General features: G+C 46.8%; 1 protein-coding gene across 4 annotated transcripts in view; it reads left to right on the forward strand.

The window, feature by feature from the left end:
• The window catches only part of PIP5K1C (phosphatidylinositol-4-phosphate 5-kinase type 1 gamma), a 156,120-nt gene that overhangs the window by 100,292 nt on the left and 38,583 nt on the right, over positions 1–17,245 (forward strand). For 2 of the 4 annotated variants that reach the window (XM_085638306.1, XM_085638308.1), the window contains 2 exons: positions 8,985–9,059; positions 10,795–10,878. The exons of 1 other annotated variant lie outside the window; for it this stretch is intronic. In XM_085638306.1, the coding sequence (XP_085494432.1) occupies positions 8,985–9,059; positions 10,795–10,878 (159 nt within the window). The remainder of the gene's footprint in view (positions 1–8,984; positions 9,060–10,794; positions 10,879–17,245) is intronic. One more of the 4 variants, XM_085638307.1, reaches the window with a different exon arrangement.

A 17,245-nucleotide genomic window follows, 5' to 3' on the forward strand; every position in this document is an offset into this window, starting at 1 on the left:
GTCCCCAGTGAGGCCAAGAAAGAACCCTACTGGCTAACCATCATATGCCCTGTATGTGCCCATTAATATTGGTTCACACATCTTCACCACTTCTGAAGTTCACCTGTACCACTAGTAGCTTAACATGCCCTCCTTTTCAGATCTGGTGACAAGATTTCCTATCATGGCCCATCCTTAGTGAGCTCATATGCATGGCTCCTGGACTTCTGGGATTTGCATGCTTGCATATTTCTCTCCTGAATGCCGTCATATTCTGTCCTAATTTTGAGTTTCCTCTACAACAACATTTTGCCTGGCAATATGGGAATATGTTTGTGTTTGGTGCTAGGATGACTGATGAAAGACCACCATGGAAAAAATGAGAGAAGGAGTGGGGATTGGACTGCCCATTCTGGCCTTGGGCTGCACCCACCACACCTGAGCACCAGGCAGTCTTTCTAGTTCCCTACAGTGGCAGATTCACTGGTTCATCTCCAATAGACCTTATCCTACAGGAAGAGCAGAAAGCCCAAAAGGCACAAGGCATTAGTGTGTAAGAAATTAACGCTGTGGAGTGCCGGTCTGGTTTAGGCATCGCACCTCATTCTTGGATAACAGACTGTCTTATTGTCCAGAGGTGAGAGAGGGCAGTCCAATTTCCATTAGAGAGAATCTTTTTTTCTTCGTGTAATAGCCTATCCTTAGAGGACCCAATGGAGTTTGGTAAAACATCATGGGGGAGCCACAGTGGTCCCCTTGACTACTTTCTACTTCCCGAACGTTGCCACAGAAAGGGAAAAGTTTATCCAGTGGGACACCGTCCCCTTTGTGACCTTCTTTGAGGTGTTGGTAACTGATCAGTGGTTTTCGACAACGGTTGTTTGTTTACTGTAGGTCTTGCCCGTGGTGTCCCTAAAGATGTATACTTGTAGCGTACAGAAAGTCTCTCATAGATGGAGCCCATCAACTCCAGCAGATTGATGTGTAGATGAGTCTGCTTCGAGTGAGAAGTCATGTACAAGAAGCATACCAAAAACAGCAACATTATGTTAAATCAGTGAGACATCTGAACAGTTTAAGATGCAAAGTGGATATGGAACCAAAAGTTTGGCTTCATGAACCCACCAGAACAGAACACCGAATCTTCTATAAGGCAGAGACCATGCTTGACTCCGCTTGGTCACCCGATCCTGTGAGAAATAAGATAAACCTGCATTCTACACATAATAAAAGGGAACAAAAGCAGCAGATGGTTATTTAGCTCAGTCAGTGAAACCCTGACTTCTTATGTGGTCTTCCATGCATAGGTTGCACTCATGGCCTTCTTAGACTTTCATCCTCTTAAGGTCAATAAATGGAGGCCTATTACATTGGGTAAAAGCACCACTTTTTATTTAGCAAAAGGTTTGATAAGAGGTGATGCCTAAAATTTTAAAAGTGTTTAATATTATGAATACTTGGACGTTGGTGGGCATCGCCTGGGAGCTCCCGCAGAAACACGATGAGGTGATGGTCCGAGACCTGTTTTGGCCACAAGCCTAAAACTTCTATTTGTGGGGATATGTCATTCCCAACATGATTAGCACTGCTCTGATGAACGTTGCTTGTATGGGGTGACCGATTTTTGCACCTTCAGATGGATAGAACAGGAACAGCAGGTGGAAAGTCAGTGTAGAGAGTCCACAGCCACCTTGTGGAGAACTATTTCTCTAACCAGTCACCTCGATAGGAGTAAATAACCCTCTGCCATCAACTTGGTGAAAACTCAATCGGGTTATATTTGAGCATTTTGTACTGGTAGCTGACATTACTCCAGTATTGCAACTTTAATAGATTAACATGTTTGAATCATTCCCAGTCGTTGAGATGGGAGTCCCCTTGTACCTTATAGCAGCAATGTAATGTTTAACATAGCATATGAAGGCCCTAGGACTTTCAATTTTGTAACATATCACAGTCTATTTAAATATAGAGGCCAAACTTAGTATTCAGACAATCAGGCTGCTTTGCTCTTAAGAACACTCCTGTGAGAAGCTCCAGTCCCTTAAATTTTGCACCGCATGTCTTGCTAGGGAGTCACCACTGAGCTCTGCTCAGTTATACCTATTTTTAAATATTTCAAAGAATTTCCACAACATTTCTGTGCCTTTGGAGCATTTTGCTTAGCCCCTTAGTGCATTTCTACTACATATCCGATTTCATCATGTCCGATAAGGAGAAGAAAAGTCTATTCAGGCCTTGCAGTATCTGTGGTAAGAAGAGACTTCACTATGAGGACCCGCATTAGCACTGCATCTACTTCCTTTATCTAGAACATACAACCAAAGATTGTAAAGTATGTCGTACCTTTTCTACAAAGAGACTAAAAGACAGAGAAGGAAGGCTGGCGATATGGATCCAGAAACTCAAACATAGGAAGGAGCCAGTGTCTGATTCTGATAGTGTGGACTCCTCATCGTCCTGAAGATTATATAAAAGGGAGAGCTCATCCTATTCTCATTCCTCTCTTGAACAGCCAAAGAAAGCCTAAAAAAGACCACGCATGAGTCTTACAAGGGGCACAGTTCTTCCAAATCCCCTCATGGATCTAAGACTTCTTCCAAACAAAACGAGAAAAAGGGACCTTCTATTTCCTCAGTAAAATTGAGAGTCATCATCTGAACTGTCTACACCACCTCCTCAGGTTCGTCATTCTTTTAAAAACCTTCCTATGTCAGATCGTTGACTAACATTCCCCTGTCTGCTAAAACCCCGTTGACGACTACGAAGATGTACACTGCAGCGTCGATGAAAACAGTGACCAGCTCTGTTTCCACGCTTTCCACCATTTTGTCCTAGTCTATGACTAAATCCTCATCGACTACCTCTGCAGCTAGACTGTTTACACTGAAGATTACCATGATCTCATCGTCGATGGCAGCAACGCCACAACTGCTTTTAGACAACTTGCGTGTTCTGCCGTACTTAGGAGGTAAAACTGGCTTAAAGCTACCTTGTTTATGCCAGAGGTACAAAACAAAATACTGGATCTGCCATTCGACGTAGAAGCTCTTTTCGGCACACACATCGATGAAGCTCTACAAACAATAAAAGCGGACAGACACAGCCAAATCGCTGGGGAATCTTCAGTTCAGAAAATTGCCCTTTCAGGGTGCCAACGACAACCGCCTCAAGCGGCTTACAACAGTTTCCCACCTAAGGGTAGAGCAGGATGCCAAGGAAAAGTCACTGGTCGCTGCCAGTGACCACTTACAAGCTCCGGCTACTCCTCTTTCCCCTCCATTCAGGCTATGGGAAGAATATCACACTACATTCAGTGTTGGCAAGAGAAAACATTGGACCAATGGGTCCGAGACCTTGTCGAATTTGGCCACACACCGTACCACCATCAAATCCACCTCACGCCTCCATTCCGAAAACACCTACAACTTCTGAAATTGGAGGTCAAGATGGGGATTCTACTCCCTTTTCTTCTTAGTTCGCAAAAAGTGGAATGAGTGGCAACCAATCCTCGATCTTGGATATCTTAACACACATCTCAAAATAACAATCATTCCACATGGTAACAATGCAGGATATTTTTCTGCTTCTAAATCTGAGATTATCTGTCAGCCCTCGACCTTCAGAATGCGTATTTTCACATCCCCATCCATCTTTCGCCAGAAAATTCCTTAGATTCACAGTAGCATTCAGCTATTACCAGTTCAGAGTCCTTTCTTTTGGCCTGAAATCTGCCCCCTGTATATTCATAAAATGTCTGGTGCCAGTAGCATCCTATTTAAGAAAACACAAACGCCATGTGTTCCCTTACTTGGACGATTGACTAGTCAGGGCTCATTCCAGTCGAACAGCGCAGAAATCAACAACCGCCTGCATAACTATTCGGCAAGCTAGGTCTCACTCAGAATTGGAAAAAATCAGTCCTTTGCTGCCAAGAAGGTTATGCTTCTTGGTGGTTAAAGCTGGATACTACACTCAACAAAGCATACTCCACATCAGAGAGACAGCTAAGTCTAATATCATTGACAAAGTAAATCCAAAGAAAAGTATTTTTCAGTGCGCCTTTACAAATGTCATCCTGCATTCCTCTAGTTCCATTCTGCCGATTAAGAATGTGACGCCTTCAGGAAGAACTAGACCGCCATTGGATGGAGGCTACAGGCTCTTTCTAGGACATCATCAAAGTCACCCTGGCCATGATCAATGCCCTAGCGACACAAAAACCGTTCTTTTCTCAACCTACCCTCTCCTTTGGTCATCACCAATGCTTCCTTAGGGGGATGGGTAGCATACCTTCAAGACCTACAAGTCGCTGGCAAGTGGCAAAAGCCTCATCGACGTTACCACATCAGTCTGCTCAAGATCAAGGCTGTGTACCTCGCCCTAGAAGCTTTCCTACTGAGGATAAGGGATTCTGCTGTTCTGATCCTAACAGAAAAAACTACCACTATGCACTAAATAAACAAACAAGGGGAATGAAATTGCTTCTCCTCTCTCGGGAAGCACAGGACATCAGGGATTGGTTTATTTGTCATGGAGTGCATCTTTGAGCAGAGCACGTCCCAGTAGAGTAAGCTGGCATCCTCATTGGGGATCATGGGGGAATGCATTTTCGGTTGCATGGTCCTAATAGCCTTAACATGGTCTCCTAACAATGAACAAGGGCCATGTGTTGCACCCGAATCCCAAATCTCTTCTCTTATCAGCTCTGATCCTGAGCACAATGAATTTGCCTATTTAAACATCTCTCCGGATTGTAGAGACATTCTTGACAGAGCCCAAGCGGACTGGACAAACAAAACCTTTCGCCATAAGTGGAAGAGATTTTGCATATGGTGCCATCATGCGAACATTCACCTTCTTCACTCTTCGCCGGAAGAGATCCTTCCATGTCTACTGCAGTTGGCACACTTAGGATTAGCTCATGCATCTATCAGGGTTCATTTGGCAGCTATCTTCTGGTTCAGGCGATCACCCATGTCACCATTATGGCTCGCCAGAGTTGTCCAGCAGTTACTCAAGTGTTTGTTTAGAGTCTTCCCACCAGTCAAACCTCCACCTCCATCCTGACAACTGAACACGGTGCTATCACAGCTCATGAAGCACCAGTTTGAACCCATTTACAGAGCAGATGTAAAATTCCTTTCCTGTTAGGTTGCTCTCCTCGTAGCCTTGACTTCTGCCAGGCAGATTAGCGAGATTTAAGCCCTCACCATTCAGGAACCTTTCCTGCAATTTAAGGATGATGGGGTAATCCTTCACACAAACCCAAAGTTCATTCCGAAGGTTCATTTAGACATTCACCTCAATGAACCCGTCATCCTAAAGGCTTTCTTTCCAGACCCTACAACACCAGCCAAAAAGGCTCTTCATTCTTTGGACATAAAGAGATGCCTCAAGTTTTACCTAGACAAAACCAAATGTTTTCGTAAGTCTAACCAGTTATTTCTGGCCTATAGCGCTCCACGGAAAGGGCATCCCCTTTCCAAACAGAGCATTGCTAGATGGATATCTAGTGCAATCCACTTCTGTCACCAAACAGCAGGAAAACAATTGCAAACATTGGTATGTGCCCACTCCACAAGGGCTATGTCAATCTCAACGGCACTGTTTGCAGAGCAGCCACCTTAAAGAGTAGGCACACCTTTACACTGCACTACTGCTTGAATTCGGCACTTCAAGGTGATGTCAAGCGGCACTAGGACATCTCTTACAGTAAAGGTGAGCTATCTCCTCCTTCCCACCATCCTCTTACTGGTTTCACACATTGTGTCAATTTATTTTTGATTTTTGTTTTAGATATTTGCATACGTTTAAAGTAAATCACTCATATGAATACAGCTGTGTTTCTGTGGATATATTTAATTATATATCTGTATGTTTATATCTTTATGAATGTGTAAGTTTGCAATTTACGTTACAATGTGCCTTACTACTTCTATATACTCTGATTGCAGCATGTGAATCTCTGAAAGTTCTAATACTGGATTAAGAAAATAAGTTACTTACCTGTAACTGTAGTTCTCGCAATAATGGAATCTTTCATAGATTTACATGCTTGAATCATTTCATGTCATTGCGATGGGAGTCCCTCAGTACCTTTTGAACAGCAATGTAATGTTAAACATAGAATATGAAGGCCCTAGGCCTTTCAATTTTGTAACGTATTGAAGTCTTTTTAAAAAAAAAAAAAAAGAGACCAAACTTAGGTTTCAGTCAGGCTGGTTTGCCCTTTAGAACACTCATGTGAGAGGCTCCAGTCCCTCAGATTTTCAAAGCATGAGTATAGGAGAACCACTCAAAGAGAGAAACTGTGAACTTCCCAGGGGAGGAGGGTGGGTCGCATGTGAATCTAGAAAAGATTCCAATACTTGAGAACTTATTTTCCTCCCTTTCATAAAACCTCAAACATTTTGTGAGTGAATGTATACAGTAAAACATATTTACTATTAGGCCTTGGCACAAATATCAATTCTCTTTTTTGTGCGTTAGTGATGTACACACAGGATGACTTTGGGGATCTTTTAAAAATAGCAATCTTCTTCCACTCAACCCTATTTGAAGGCCACACTCTTTATGGGTTGGTCATTTTGCGAGAACCAGTTCTGCCTCTTAAACGTTTTGTACCATTAGCCACCAATGATATCCCAACTGAGGATCTGGAAAAGTACTTTTGGTTGTTTTTACTTCTAGTTTTGGAATCCATGAGCATCGTGTGCCTTTTATAACAACTAAGTGGTTTTCTTCATGACAGTGTTTTTAGCTCATATAGTCATTTCTTCACAAGTTCCCAACACTTTCATGTGAGTCAGGGAATTTTGCTGCAAATTTATAATCTGCCACTGATGCTGAGAGAAGATTAGTCGTTTGATTTTGGTTGTCACTTTATTTATTTTTTTCTGAGCAGAATTAAAAGCATTGTTTTTTCCAATACTGTGGTGCATATAACTGCAGTTCTTGTCAAGCAGAACATCAAAACTTCAGTTATTTGCTGATTTCTTGTCCGAATAATAGAAGGTTGTTTGTCCTCCTCTTCCACTATGTGAGGGCTAAGGCAACACCCTATTGATTTGCATCTCTATATCCCCTTTTGTGCTTTCTTCAAGGCAACTTGGTAGCCTGTTACATGCATTCCATTTGAATTTCAAATTGACAAAGCTCCGGTAAACAGTTTGCCTAATATGCAAAAATCTTTTGCAGCTTTTAGAATAAGTTTCTTTTCAGTCTGCTCTTCTGCATCGATGGGCCAGTGAGGGGTGAGTGCATGTTGGTTGTAACAAGTTACCCTAGTGGCTCTTAAACTGGTAGCCCATAGTTGCCACTCCGTGCTCTCGTCCACTTTCTTCTGCCATTAGGTATGGAAGAAAACGTTCCAGCGTGGTAGCCAGTGGGTTCTATAATGAGACGTTTGGTTCACATGGACTTGGCTCCTAATACTTAAACTCTTGCTGCACCTTGTTTGGAAGAGTCCATGAATGCGTGGGGAAGTTAAAACAGGCCAAATCTAAACACAGGCAAGTGGGAAATGCTGTTATCAGTTATTTTTTTGTGTCTTTATTCTTTTACTTACCTTTGCATTTACACGGGACAATTGTCTTTAACTTTTGTTTGTATTAATTATTTTACATTTACCTTGTGTTTGTATAGTTTACTTGCAACCTTGAAAAAGTTGCAGATTTAGATACTCGGACCACAGAATTAAAAGAATAAAGGACAACATAACTGATGACACTTACTCATCCGTTCAAATTTGAGTTGTGAGTGCTGCCCTTATTTTGAGGTTGTACGTCTGATATTCTGCCTGGCTGATGGGAGTATTGGTTGGTGGTGCCAAATCGATCAGTTGGATACTACTTACAATATTACAGGTTGTTCTTCAATCATAAAAGTGGATGATGTGGGTGACCTAACTGGCATATTCTCATGTTTTAGTTCTACACTTTCTTGCGACACTCTACATACATCAATTGCTGAGTTGATGAGTGCTTTCTCTGTGTCGTGCTTTAAATTTCATATTTGTGGTTGTACATAATAATTCTATCATGGAGCAATCTGTTTGTCCTGCAGTTTGTTGTTTCTCACATCTCTATCTGTTGTAAAAGCAATGCAGAGTACTTGTCAGCGGTATCAGCAGAACTCTTGTTGTTGCTTGAGATAGACTTGTGCAAGGTATCTAAGTTTAAGTTCTCCATCTATTGGAGCTGCGGTCACCATATCACTCCAGGTCATTACAGACACTTTCTCCATTCTGAACCTTTTCACCAACAAATTATTTTTTTCAGGTGCATTAGTCTCAATTAGTTCAATGGAAGAGAAACATAACAACAACAACCAGAATGCATTTTATGATCACACATAGGTTTATGACTGGAAACATTGCCTGTAGTGCTTTTGAATGAGGTGGGTGCCTTGATTGGAGAAGTCTTGCCAGTTTCCTCTACCTTCTGGACCCCTAGATGTTCCCCAGCAGGTGTAGATTGGCACTGGTACATCTCTATCCTCCGGTGGCCAAGCCGACCGTTGGTTTGGCAGCAGTCCTTGGAAGTGAATTGCTGTCTCACTGCAAGCTACAGTGGTCACAGTTTCTCCGAGATTGGACAGTGGGAAAGTATACTGGAAGGTAGAGTGGCCAGTAAATAGTGGGCGGTTTTATATGCCATGTCTGTCCCTTCTTTGCAGGTCATCCTCATTTGTTTGGGGGCTACAAAGCAGGGCACAGTTTAGCTTCTCCAAGCTAGAATGCGTAATATACTATAAGATTTGTAAAACTGGAAAACTAAGTACAAAGGTGAAGAACTGCTTGTATTTATCTTGATCTACGGAGGACACTAGTCTCTGGAGTATAAGGGAGTAGCAAGAGGAAGGTGTTTTTTTGTGTGTGTTTGTATGTTGCATATGAGAAGCGCAAACAGTGCATGGGCAGCGTCTTTTGTCTTGTTATCCTTTTCATTCCATTCTTTTACCTGTGTTTCCTTTCTTTTCACACGTGCTCTGGTGTGGTTTAGTTCAATGATGGGAGGTACTGGATTTACTCCCCTCGTCTGCGCAGACTCCGAGCCTCCTCATTTTCCACTACCTCTGTAAGTGAACATCCATCCTCCTGTGAGAGACCGGGTGGGGCCAATCCTGAGTCAGCATTCAAACGATGCAAGGTTATATATTATTGCAGGCCCCTCTCAGGCTCTCGCTGTATGATCTAATTACCAGTAGATCCACTAGTTTTCCTACCTTGGCTTTGTAAAAGTAGATTTCCCCAGACGAGGCGAATTTCAATGGCATTGAGTATGACTTAATTTGTGCCCACCGCCTAGCAAAAATGTCTTGACAAACCCACACAGCAATCTGGTTTTAACAGCTCAACGATAATCTGAGAATGGAGAGCTTCCAGAAATAGTATTCTCTTTATGCCCCAAGGACAACCCATATTTTGTATATCTTCCATTGAGAAACTGCACTTTCTCAGTGGATGACAGTTTGTCATGGATTGTGGATTAATTCCATCATTAAAGATATAGGCGTCCACAAATCGTCACCAATGCAAAGTCTGCATTTTCTGGCTCGTAGGAGATGCACTAAATATCTTCTAGAGTGATTTGTCAAGAGAAAAGCAAGGATTCACTTTTCCCAGCATTTGCTCTGTATTTGTAATAACAAATAATAACCATGTTTACTGGGTTCTTGCTACCAATGATTGTGCTGTTTCATGGCAGTGCAAACAAAAAGTGTTTCACTATTACAGTCCTCTGGCACTTCCAAAGTAGTCCCAATTGGTGTATTTTGTATTACTTTTGGAGTCGTCGGTATGCCCCAGCGCCTTAATGCCATTCATACAGCCATTACACCTGAAAAATATTTGTGGACGCTATGTAAATTGTCCTGAAGTCAGCCTGAAGTTTGTCCTATAGTTCTGTTAGTGGAGCTCATAATGGGCATTGAGGTCCTGTGGCTATTAGTTACTCTGTTGTGCCATTTCTGCTGCCTTTTTTTTCTTTTTTTAACTTTCATTTTAGTCCATAGGTGATAACCACCCTTTGTGGTTTTCCAAGTAGGTTGCGTTGGAACACTAACTGCTTGAGGTGCGTTTTAGTTATAGATCACAAGAATCCAATCCGCATTTTCCTGTTTCCTTGCGCATACATTTGAAAAAACTGATAGTCTAAGCTACAGTTTCCCCTCATCGCCTACAGATGGGGTTTTTGTCAGTCACAATCTGTTGACAGTCTTTTGGAATATCTATGAGGATACGTTTAAAAGTCTCAACTATCTAGTAGCATTCTCAACTTTTTTATATCCCTGTGGTATCATTCAGGTCATATGTGGGTGTTGCTACAAGTGGTGTGGGTCAGCTCATTTCATTGTCTTTCCATTGTCTCCCTGAATCTGTTATCCATTCCGTGTTCTGCCCATATACTTTCATCCCGGCAATAGTGAGTAAACTCCATTTCCCCTAAAGCAAGTGTGTGAAGAACTAGAATGAGTAAATGGTGCATAGATTTTGTCACACCCACAACAGAAATCTGTTCAGAGCATGCTTGCTTGTGCACTTCCCTTTAGCAAGCCACAGATATTTGTGTCTCTCTCCAGATCCACTCCGGTTCTATTTAGTTTAATTTCTCTGCAATCTTCCTAAACAGTACAGCACCAACCTTTTCTTTAGGTGTTCTATCGTTTCCTCTGCTTGAAGTTTCCTACTCCTTTTTTCTTTCCCTTTTCTTTTTCTTCTGTTTTTTTTTCTTCTCTGCCTCGCTTACTGCTGTGCTGCCACCGCTACTGCTGCTCTTCCTGAACTGCGTGCGGCCCTTACATCTTGAACAGCCCCCCGATGACAGGAGCTGGGTGTACTCCCCCCTTCACTATACTGCTCCGGTTCCCTCTGCCTCGGATGAGGAAAGCAACACAGTAAGTGGATCCTAACATTTTAATCTCCCCCACTCCCTTCTGGCAGCCCAGGCCACAATGCATGAGTTGTAATTGCAGTGTTATCCTTTAGCTTGCAGACCACTAAATATTTCCTCGTCCCGCATTAATCCTTTCTTTGCTTCCTACTCTTTATAATCCAGTGTTTATTATTTGTTGAGTACCTGGATACGTTTAACTCCTGTACATTCCTAGGAGAAACAAAAGCTACTGACAAAGTTTGATACCATTTTTTTTACGAGAGGGTCATTAAACTGGCTGTTGTTTACCTCATGTTCTGACAATCTGTACAGTTCAAACTTGTTTTTTTTTGTAGTGGTACAGAGTTAACAACAGGATGCTGTTAGAGTTGGATCTCCACAATCCAAATCTCTGTATGATGTCTCGTGAGAGACATGCACACCCCAATGAATGGAAGACAGGAGATTCCCTGTTGGTTGCCTAGTACATAAACTTGCTTTTGGGTTTCTTAAAGGCAACAAGTGGGGTACAGTTCTTTTAAAAATGGAGGTTGAGGAGCATGGAACTGAATAGCAGAACCACATGATTATGACAGATGCTTTGGAGCACTGTGATCCAGGTAATTTGAGCGCTTCCCTCAACAATGGACAGTAAAACAGATTTGAGGTCTTTCAGTGTAGGAGTCGAATAAGACTTCAGCGCAGGCATGGAAATACATCACTAGTCTCCCAGAGCTCTGATATGACTATTATTAAAGATAAACTGCAGACAAATTTCTGGACAGGGGAAATCCCACAACAGTAATGCATCGAGCTGTCAATATCTTAAAGAGGAATGCTGCACTACTGCTGTTGATGACTGTAAGCATTGACACAGGGTGGTGGTAGCTGTAAAGAACCCTGTGGTAAACGCCTAATTCTCCCAAACACACACCTGGAAATGACAATGTGGAGCCATGTATAGGCATCACTCCTACTGGCTGATGTTAATTCTTTTTTTTCCCCATGCCTTTTGATGTGAATCCTCAGCTCCACCCTCAAACTTTGTGTTCACTGAGTTTGAAAACATTGTCTAACAACTGTGCATAGGGAAAATGTCACCTCTGAAGATAGCACTATGCCGCACCTGCAGAAGTGGATGTCGTCACAAATGTGCACAACATAACTGGCTTTTTGATGCATTGCAATGCTATTTGCGTCTATGAAACAAAGGTGCACATCACCTTATACAAGAAGCGAGGTTGCTGACTTTCGAAGTCCTGATTCAGGTTCTGGCTCAGGTTGCTATCCTTTGGTAGGTCCAAAAAGTCAAAAGACCACTCTCTGCGAAGCTCCCAAAGGTTTGGTGAGACTCCACTCTTTCCTGCCGCTCCTAGAAAGGGTCGGCATCCTAAAGATACGACTCCACCGTCACCATCCGATTCCAATCCCATTCCACAGTGGAGGCCAATATGCTCTGAATTTTGCAAGGCATTATCGACACTTAAGCAGGTGGAGACCTGCAGGGAGGTGATGATGCGCCTTTTGTGGATGATTGAGTCCCCCCCGGTAAGAAGGGGACCCAATCGGACTTACCCTGGCAAGTGCCGCCCTGGTGCCAACTTTAGTTACACCCTTGCCTTATCCCATACTGGCACCCTTTCTCGCCTCCATATCTTTGCCAGAGGCCAGATTAGTTTGAGCCAGTTTGGCGCCAGACTCCACTCCAGAAGTTCTGTTCTGACTCTGATGCCACTATCTGATCGAGACTATTAGTTGTAGATTCCTTACCTTAGAATTTCCCCTAGGTGTCCATCTAAATCCAGAGATTTTTCAACAGCAGTACCCCTGCATCGGTAGGTGGCGTCGGTCCGCTCTGCGTCAGATGTTCGCATCGTGGGTTCCGGGATGACGTCGCAGGACTTCTATAAATGCTGCCCATGCGCGATGATGTCCGTTATTTCTTTTTCCGCACCAGCCTAAGCACAGATCTGGGGAGAGCTACCCCTTGGTTGTTTTTTGGATAGTCCTTTTTCAACTTTTGTCGACTTCTTCTTTTTTGAGTCTTGGTCTCCTGCTGCGTCGAGGATGTCCCAGCATAGGACTGGCTTCAAGCCCTGCGGCTCCTGTCATCGGACGATATCCGTAACGGATACGCACCTCATGTGCCTCTGATGCCTGGAGCGCGACCACGAGCCAAAGTCATGCTCCGAGTGACAGGTTTCGGGGTTTCACACCTCATCAGCCAGGATAGCTTGACTCCAGTGGCATGGAGAGCACGGGACCCACGTCTGGGCATACCCGTCCCACTCGGGTGACAAATGCAAAAAGAACAATTGATGGACAGAATGCAGAACAATGTCATACATTCACCCCAGTACAGAGATCTGGGCCTAAATCCATCGTTTTCTTTTGCTCCCCATGCCATTCCAGTTTGAACCCAGCCATATGCAAATCAGTCCCGACCCTGTACCCAATGGGAACAGTCCGCCCGAACTGCCAGGCCCTGGACTGGAAACAAACATCCTAGGACCAGTTTTGGGGTTTCACCCCTCATCAGCCAGGATAGCTTGACTCCAGTGGCATGGAGAGCACAGGACCCACGTCTGGGCATACCCGTTCCACTCGTGTGACAAATGCAAAAATAAATGCTAAGTTCCAGTGGGCACAACTTCACGGGAATCTTTCTGACAATGTCAAGATTTAGGAGGGAACTGCACAACAACTGCAGTGGTAGGTAACGAACCAAGATTGGGTCAGAGGCAGATCCCTCACTCTTCCCCAACCAGATCTAACAGTGGTGTCAGATGCGTCGCTCCTGGGATGGGGCGGCCACCTGGGAGAGACAGAGGCGTCTGGTCTTGGGTGGAGTCCAGTCTCCATATCAACCTTCTGGCACTCCAGTCTCATCTTCCTTGTGTGGAGATTGAGCGGAGGCAGTTGACCGCTTTCGACCTTCCTCCTGCAGTCTGTGACATCATCTTGGCAGCCAGGCGTCCTCTACGCCTGCAGAGGAAACAAATTTGTGGCATGGTGAACCGCAAAGGCTGTTGATCCCCTTTCTGCCCCTCTTTCAGAGATTCTCTTGTACATACTTTCTTTGGCCCAACAGGGCTGTGCTTTGGGCACCCTTCAGTGTTATCTTGCAGCTATCTCTGCCTTTCTGAGACTTCCAAATCAATCACTCAATCAATCACGACATTTGTATAGCGCGCTACTCACCCGGAAGGGTCTCAAGGCGCTGAGGGGGGGGAGGGGTACGTTACTGCTCGAACAGCCAGGTCTTGAGCTGCTTCCTGAAGGAGAGATGGTCTTGGGTTAGCCGAAGGTGAATGGGGAGGGAGTTCCAAGTCTTGGCTGCCAGGTAAGAGAAGGATCTTCCTCCGGCGGTGGCTCTGCGGATGCGTGGTACGGTGGCGAGGGCGTGGCTGGTCGATCGTAGCTGGCGGGTGGGCGTGTAGAAGGTCACGCGGTCGTTGAGGTACTTGGGGCCCAGGTCGTGGGGAGCCTTGTGTGCGTGGGTGAGGAGTCTGAACGTGATTCTCTTGCTGACGGGGAGCCAGTGCAGGTCTCTCAGGTGTCCGGTGATGTGGCTTTGTCGGGGGATGTCCAGGATGAGTCGTGCGGAGGCGTTCTGGATGCGTTGGAGTCTTGTTGGAAGTTTGGCTGTGGTTCCGGCGTAGAGGGTGTTTCCGTAGTCCAGACGGCTGGTGACGAGTGCCTGGGTAACGGTCTTCCTGGTTTCTGTGGGGATCCATCTGAAGATCTTGCGGAGCATGTGCAGGGTGTTGAAGCATGATGAGGAGACGGCGTTGACTTGTCTGGTCATCGAGAGGGAGGAGTCCAGGATGAAGCCCAGGTTGCGCGCGTGGTCCGTTGGTTTGGGAGTGGTGCCCAGGGCAGGGGGCCACCAGGAATCGTCCCAGGCGGAGGGGGATGATCCCAGGATGAGGACTTCCGTCTTGTCTGAGTTCAGTTTCAGGCGGCTGTTCTTCATCCACTTGGCGACGTCTTTCATCCCTTCGTGTAGGCTGGCTCTGGCGGTGTCGTTGGTGAGGGAGAGGATCAGTTTGGTGTCGTCGGCGTAGGAGATGATGTTGAGGTTGTGTTGGTGTGCGATGGCTGCGAGGGGGCTCATGTAGACGTTGAAGAGGATTGGGCTGAGTGATGATCCTTGTGGTACGCCGCAGATGAATTCGGTGGCCTCGGATCTGAACGGGGGGAGGCGGACTCTCTGGGTTCTTCCGGCGAGGAACGAGATGATCCACTCCAGTGCCTTCTCTTGGATTCCGATGTTGCTGAGGTGCTGCACTAGGGTGCGGTGGCAGACCGTGTCGAACGCAGCAGAGGTCCAGGAGGATGAGGGCCGCTGTTTCCCCGTTGTCGATCAGGGATCTGATGTCGTCGGTGGCTGCGCTCAGGGCGGTCTCGGTGCTGTGGTTGGCCCGAAACCCGGACTGCGAGGGGTCGAGAGATCCGTTCGTCTCGAGGAAGGCGGCGAGCTGTCTGTTGACGGTCTTCTCGATGACTTTGGCAGGAAAAGGAAGGAGCGAGATGGGACGGTAGTTCTTGAGGTCGGTGGGGTCTGCCGTTGGTTTCTTCAGGAGGGCGCTAAGCTCGGCGTGCTTCCAGCTCTCCGGGAAGGTGGCGGTGTGGAAGGAGGTGTTGATGATGTCCCGGAGATGGGGTGTGATGATGGCGTCGGCCGTGTTGAAGACGTGGTGGGGGCAGGGGTCGGTGGGGGATCCGGAGTGGATGGTGTTCATCGTGCGGGTGGTGTCTTCGGTGCTAATCGGGGTCCAGTTGCAGAGGGTGGTGGTGGCGGGCGTTAGTTCGGTGGTAGGGTGCGTGGTCTGTGCGTCGAAGCTGTTGTGTATGTCGGCGATCTTGCGGTGGAAGAACGAGGCGAGTGAGATGCAGAGGTCTTGTGAGGGAGTAATGTCGTTGTTTCCGGCGCTGGGGTTGGAGAACTCTTTGACGATGCTGAAGAGTTCCTTGCTGTCGTGGGCGTTGTTGTCCAGTCGTTCTTTGAGTGCTGTCTTCTTGGTGGCGTGGATCAGCTGATGGTGTTTACGGGTGGCGTGCTTGAGGGCGGTTCTGTTGTCTGTGGTCTGGTCGAGCCGCCAGGCTTTCTCGAGGGTGCGGCAGTTCTTATTGGAGTCCTTGAGTTCGTCGGTGAACCAGGGGGTTTTCTTGCAGCCGAGTCTGCTGGGAGGGTTCTTTAGTGGTGCGAGGTCATCGGCGCAGGCGGTCAGCCACTTGGTGAGGTTGCTGGCTGCTTCGTTGGGGTCCATTGTGCTGGTGGGAGGGTTCTGGCTGAGGGAGGCGGTGAGCTGCTCGGCGGTGATCTTGCTCCAGCGAGGAACCTGTTGTGGGTGGTGGTGGGTCGTGGTTCTTCTGAAGCTGAAGTGGACGCAGCTGTGGTCGGTCCAGTGGAGTCCGGTGGAGTGGCTGAAGGAGATGTGCTTGCTGGATGAGAAGATGGGGTCAAACGTGTGGCCGGCGTAGTGGGTGGGGGTGTTCACCAGTTGCTTGAGTCCGAGGTTGGCGAGGTTGTCCAGCAGGGTGGTGGTGTTTGTCATTGTTGTTCTCCAGGTGGAAGTTGAGGTCCCCTAGGAGGATGTAGTCAACGGAGGGAAGGGCGTGCGGGCTGATGAAGTCTGCGATGTCTTCGCTGAATTGTGTGCGTGGTCCCGGGGGTCTGTAGATGAGGGTGCCTCTGAGGGTGGTCTTGGGGTCAGTGTGTATCTGGAAGTGGAGGTGTTCGGCGGCGGTGAAGGTTTCGTCGGAGTTGGTCGAGATGCGGCTGGTGTTCTTGTGTACGATGGCGATGCCTCCTCCCGTCTGGCTGACGCGGTCCCTCCGGGTGATCTTGTATCCGTCCGGGATGGCTATGGCGATGTCGGGCGCTGAGGAGGCGTTCATCCAGGTTTCAGTGAGGAAGGCGACGTCTGGTGCTGTTGCGTCGAGCAGGTTCCAGAGTTCGACAAGCGTGCCTGTGGACGGAGCGGGTGTTGAGCAGGATGCACTTGAGGTGGTTGTTGCTGGTGTCTGGCTTGGCGGGAGCGGTGCAGGTCCGGAGGCAGGTGAATTTGCAGCCTTGGCAGGTGAAGGGTCCGTGGGTGCGTCTCGGGGTGGCTGGGTAGCAGGCGCGGTTCCGGCCGGCTTTGAGTGCGTTGAGGGTGGTGGGGTCGTAAGTCCGTCGTGTTGGCTGGTGTTCACGGGGGCCAGGGGTCCTGGCGCTGGGCGCGGTCCAGGCGCGGACGGGCGCAGACGGGCTTGCCTTTGGCGCACAATCGGCGCGCCCGCTGCGCGTGGGCGTCATAAGTAAGGAGCCGGGAGGGCGGGTCAGCTGGGTGGCGGGAGCGGGGCGGCGAATGGGCGGGCGGGGCCGCAGGGAGGCAGCGGCG

The sequence above is a fragment of the Triturus cristatus genome, chromosome 12 (genome assembly GCF_964204655.1).
Source record: "Triturus cristatus chromosome 12, aTriCri1.1, whole genome shotgun sequence".
Taxonomy (NCBI): domain Eukaryota; kingdom Metazoa; phylum Chordata; class Amphibia; order Caudata; family Salamandridae; genus Triturus; species Triturus cristatus.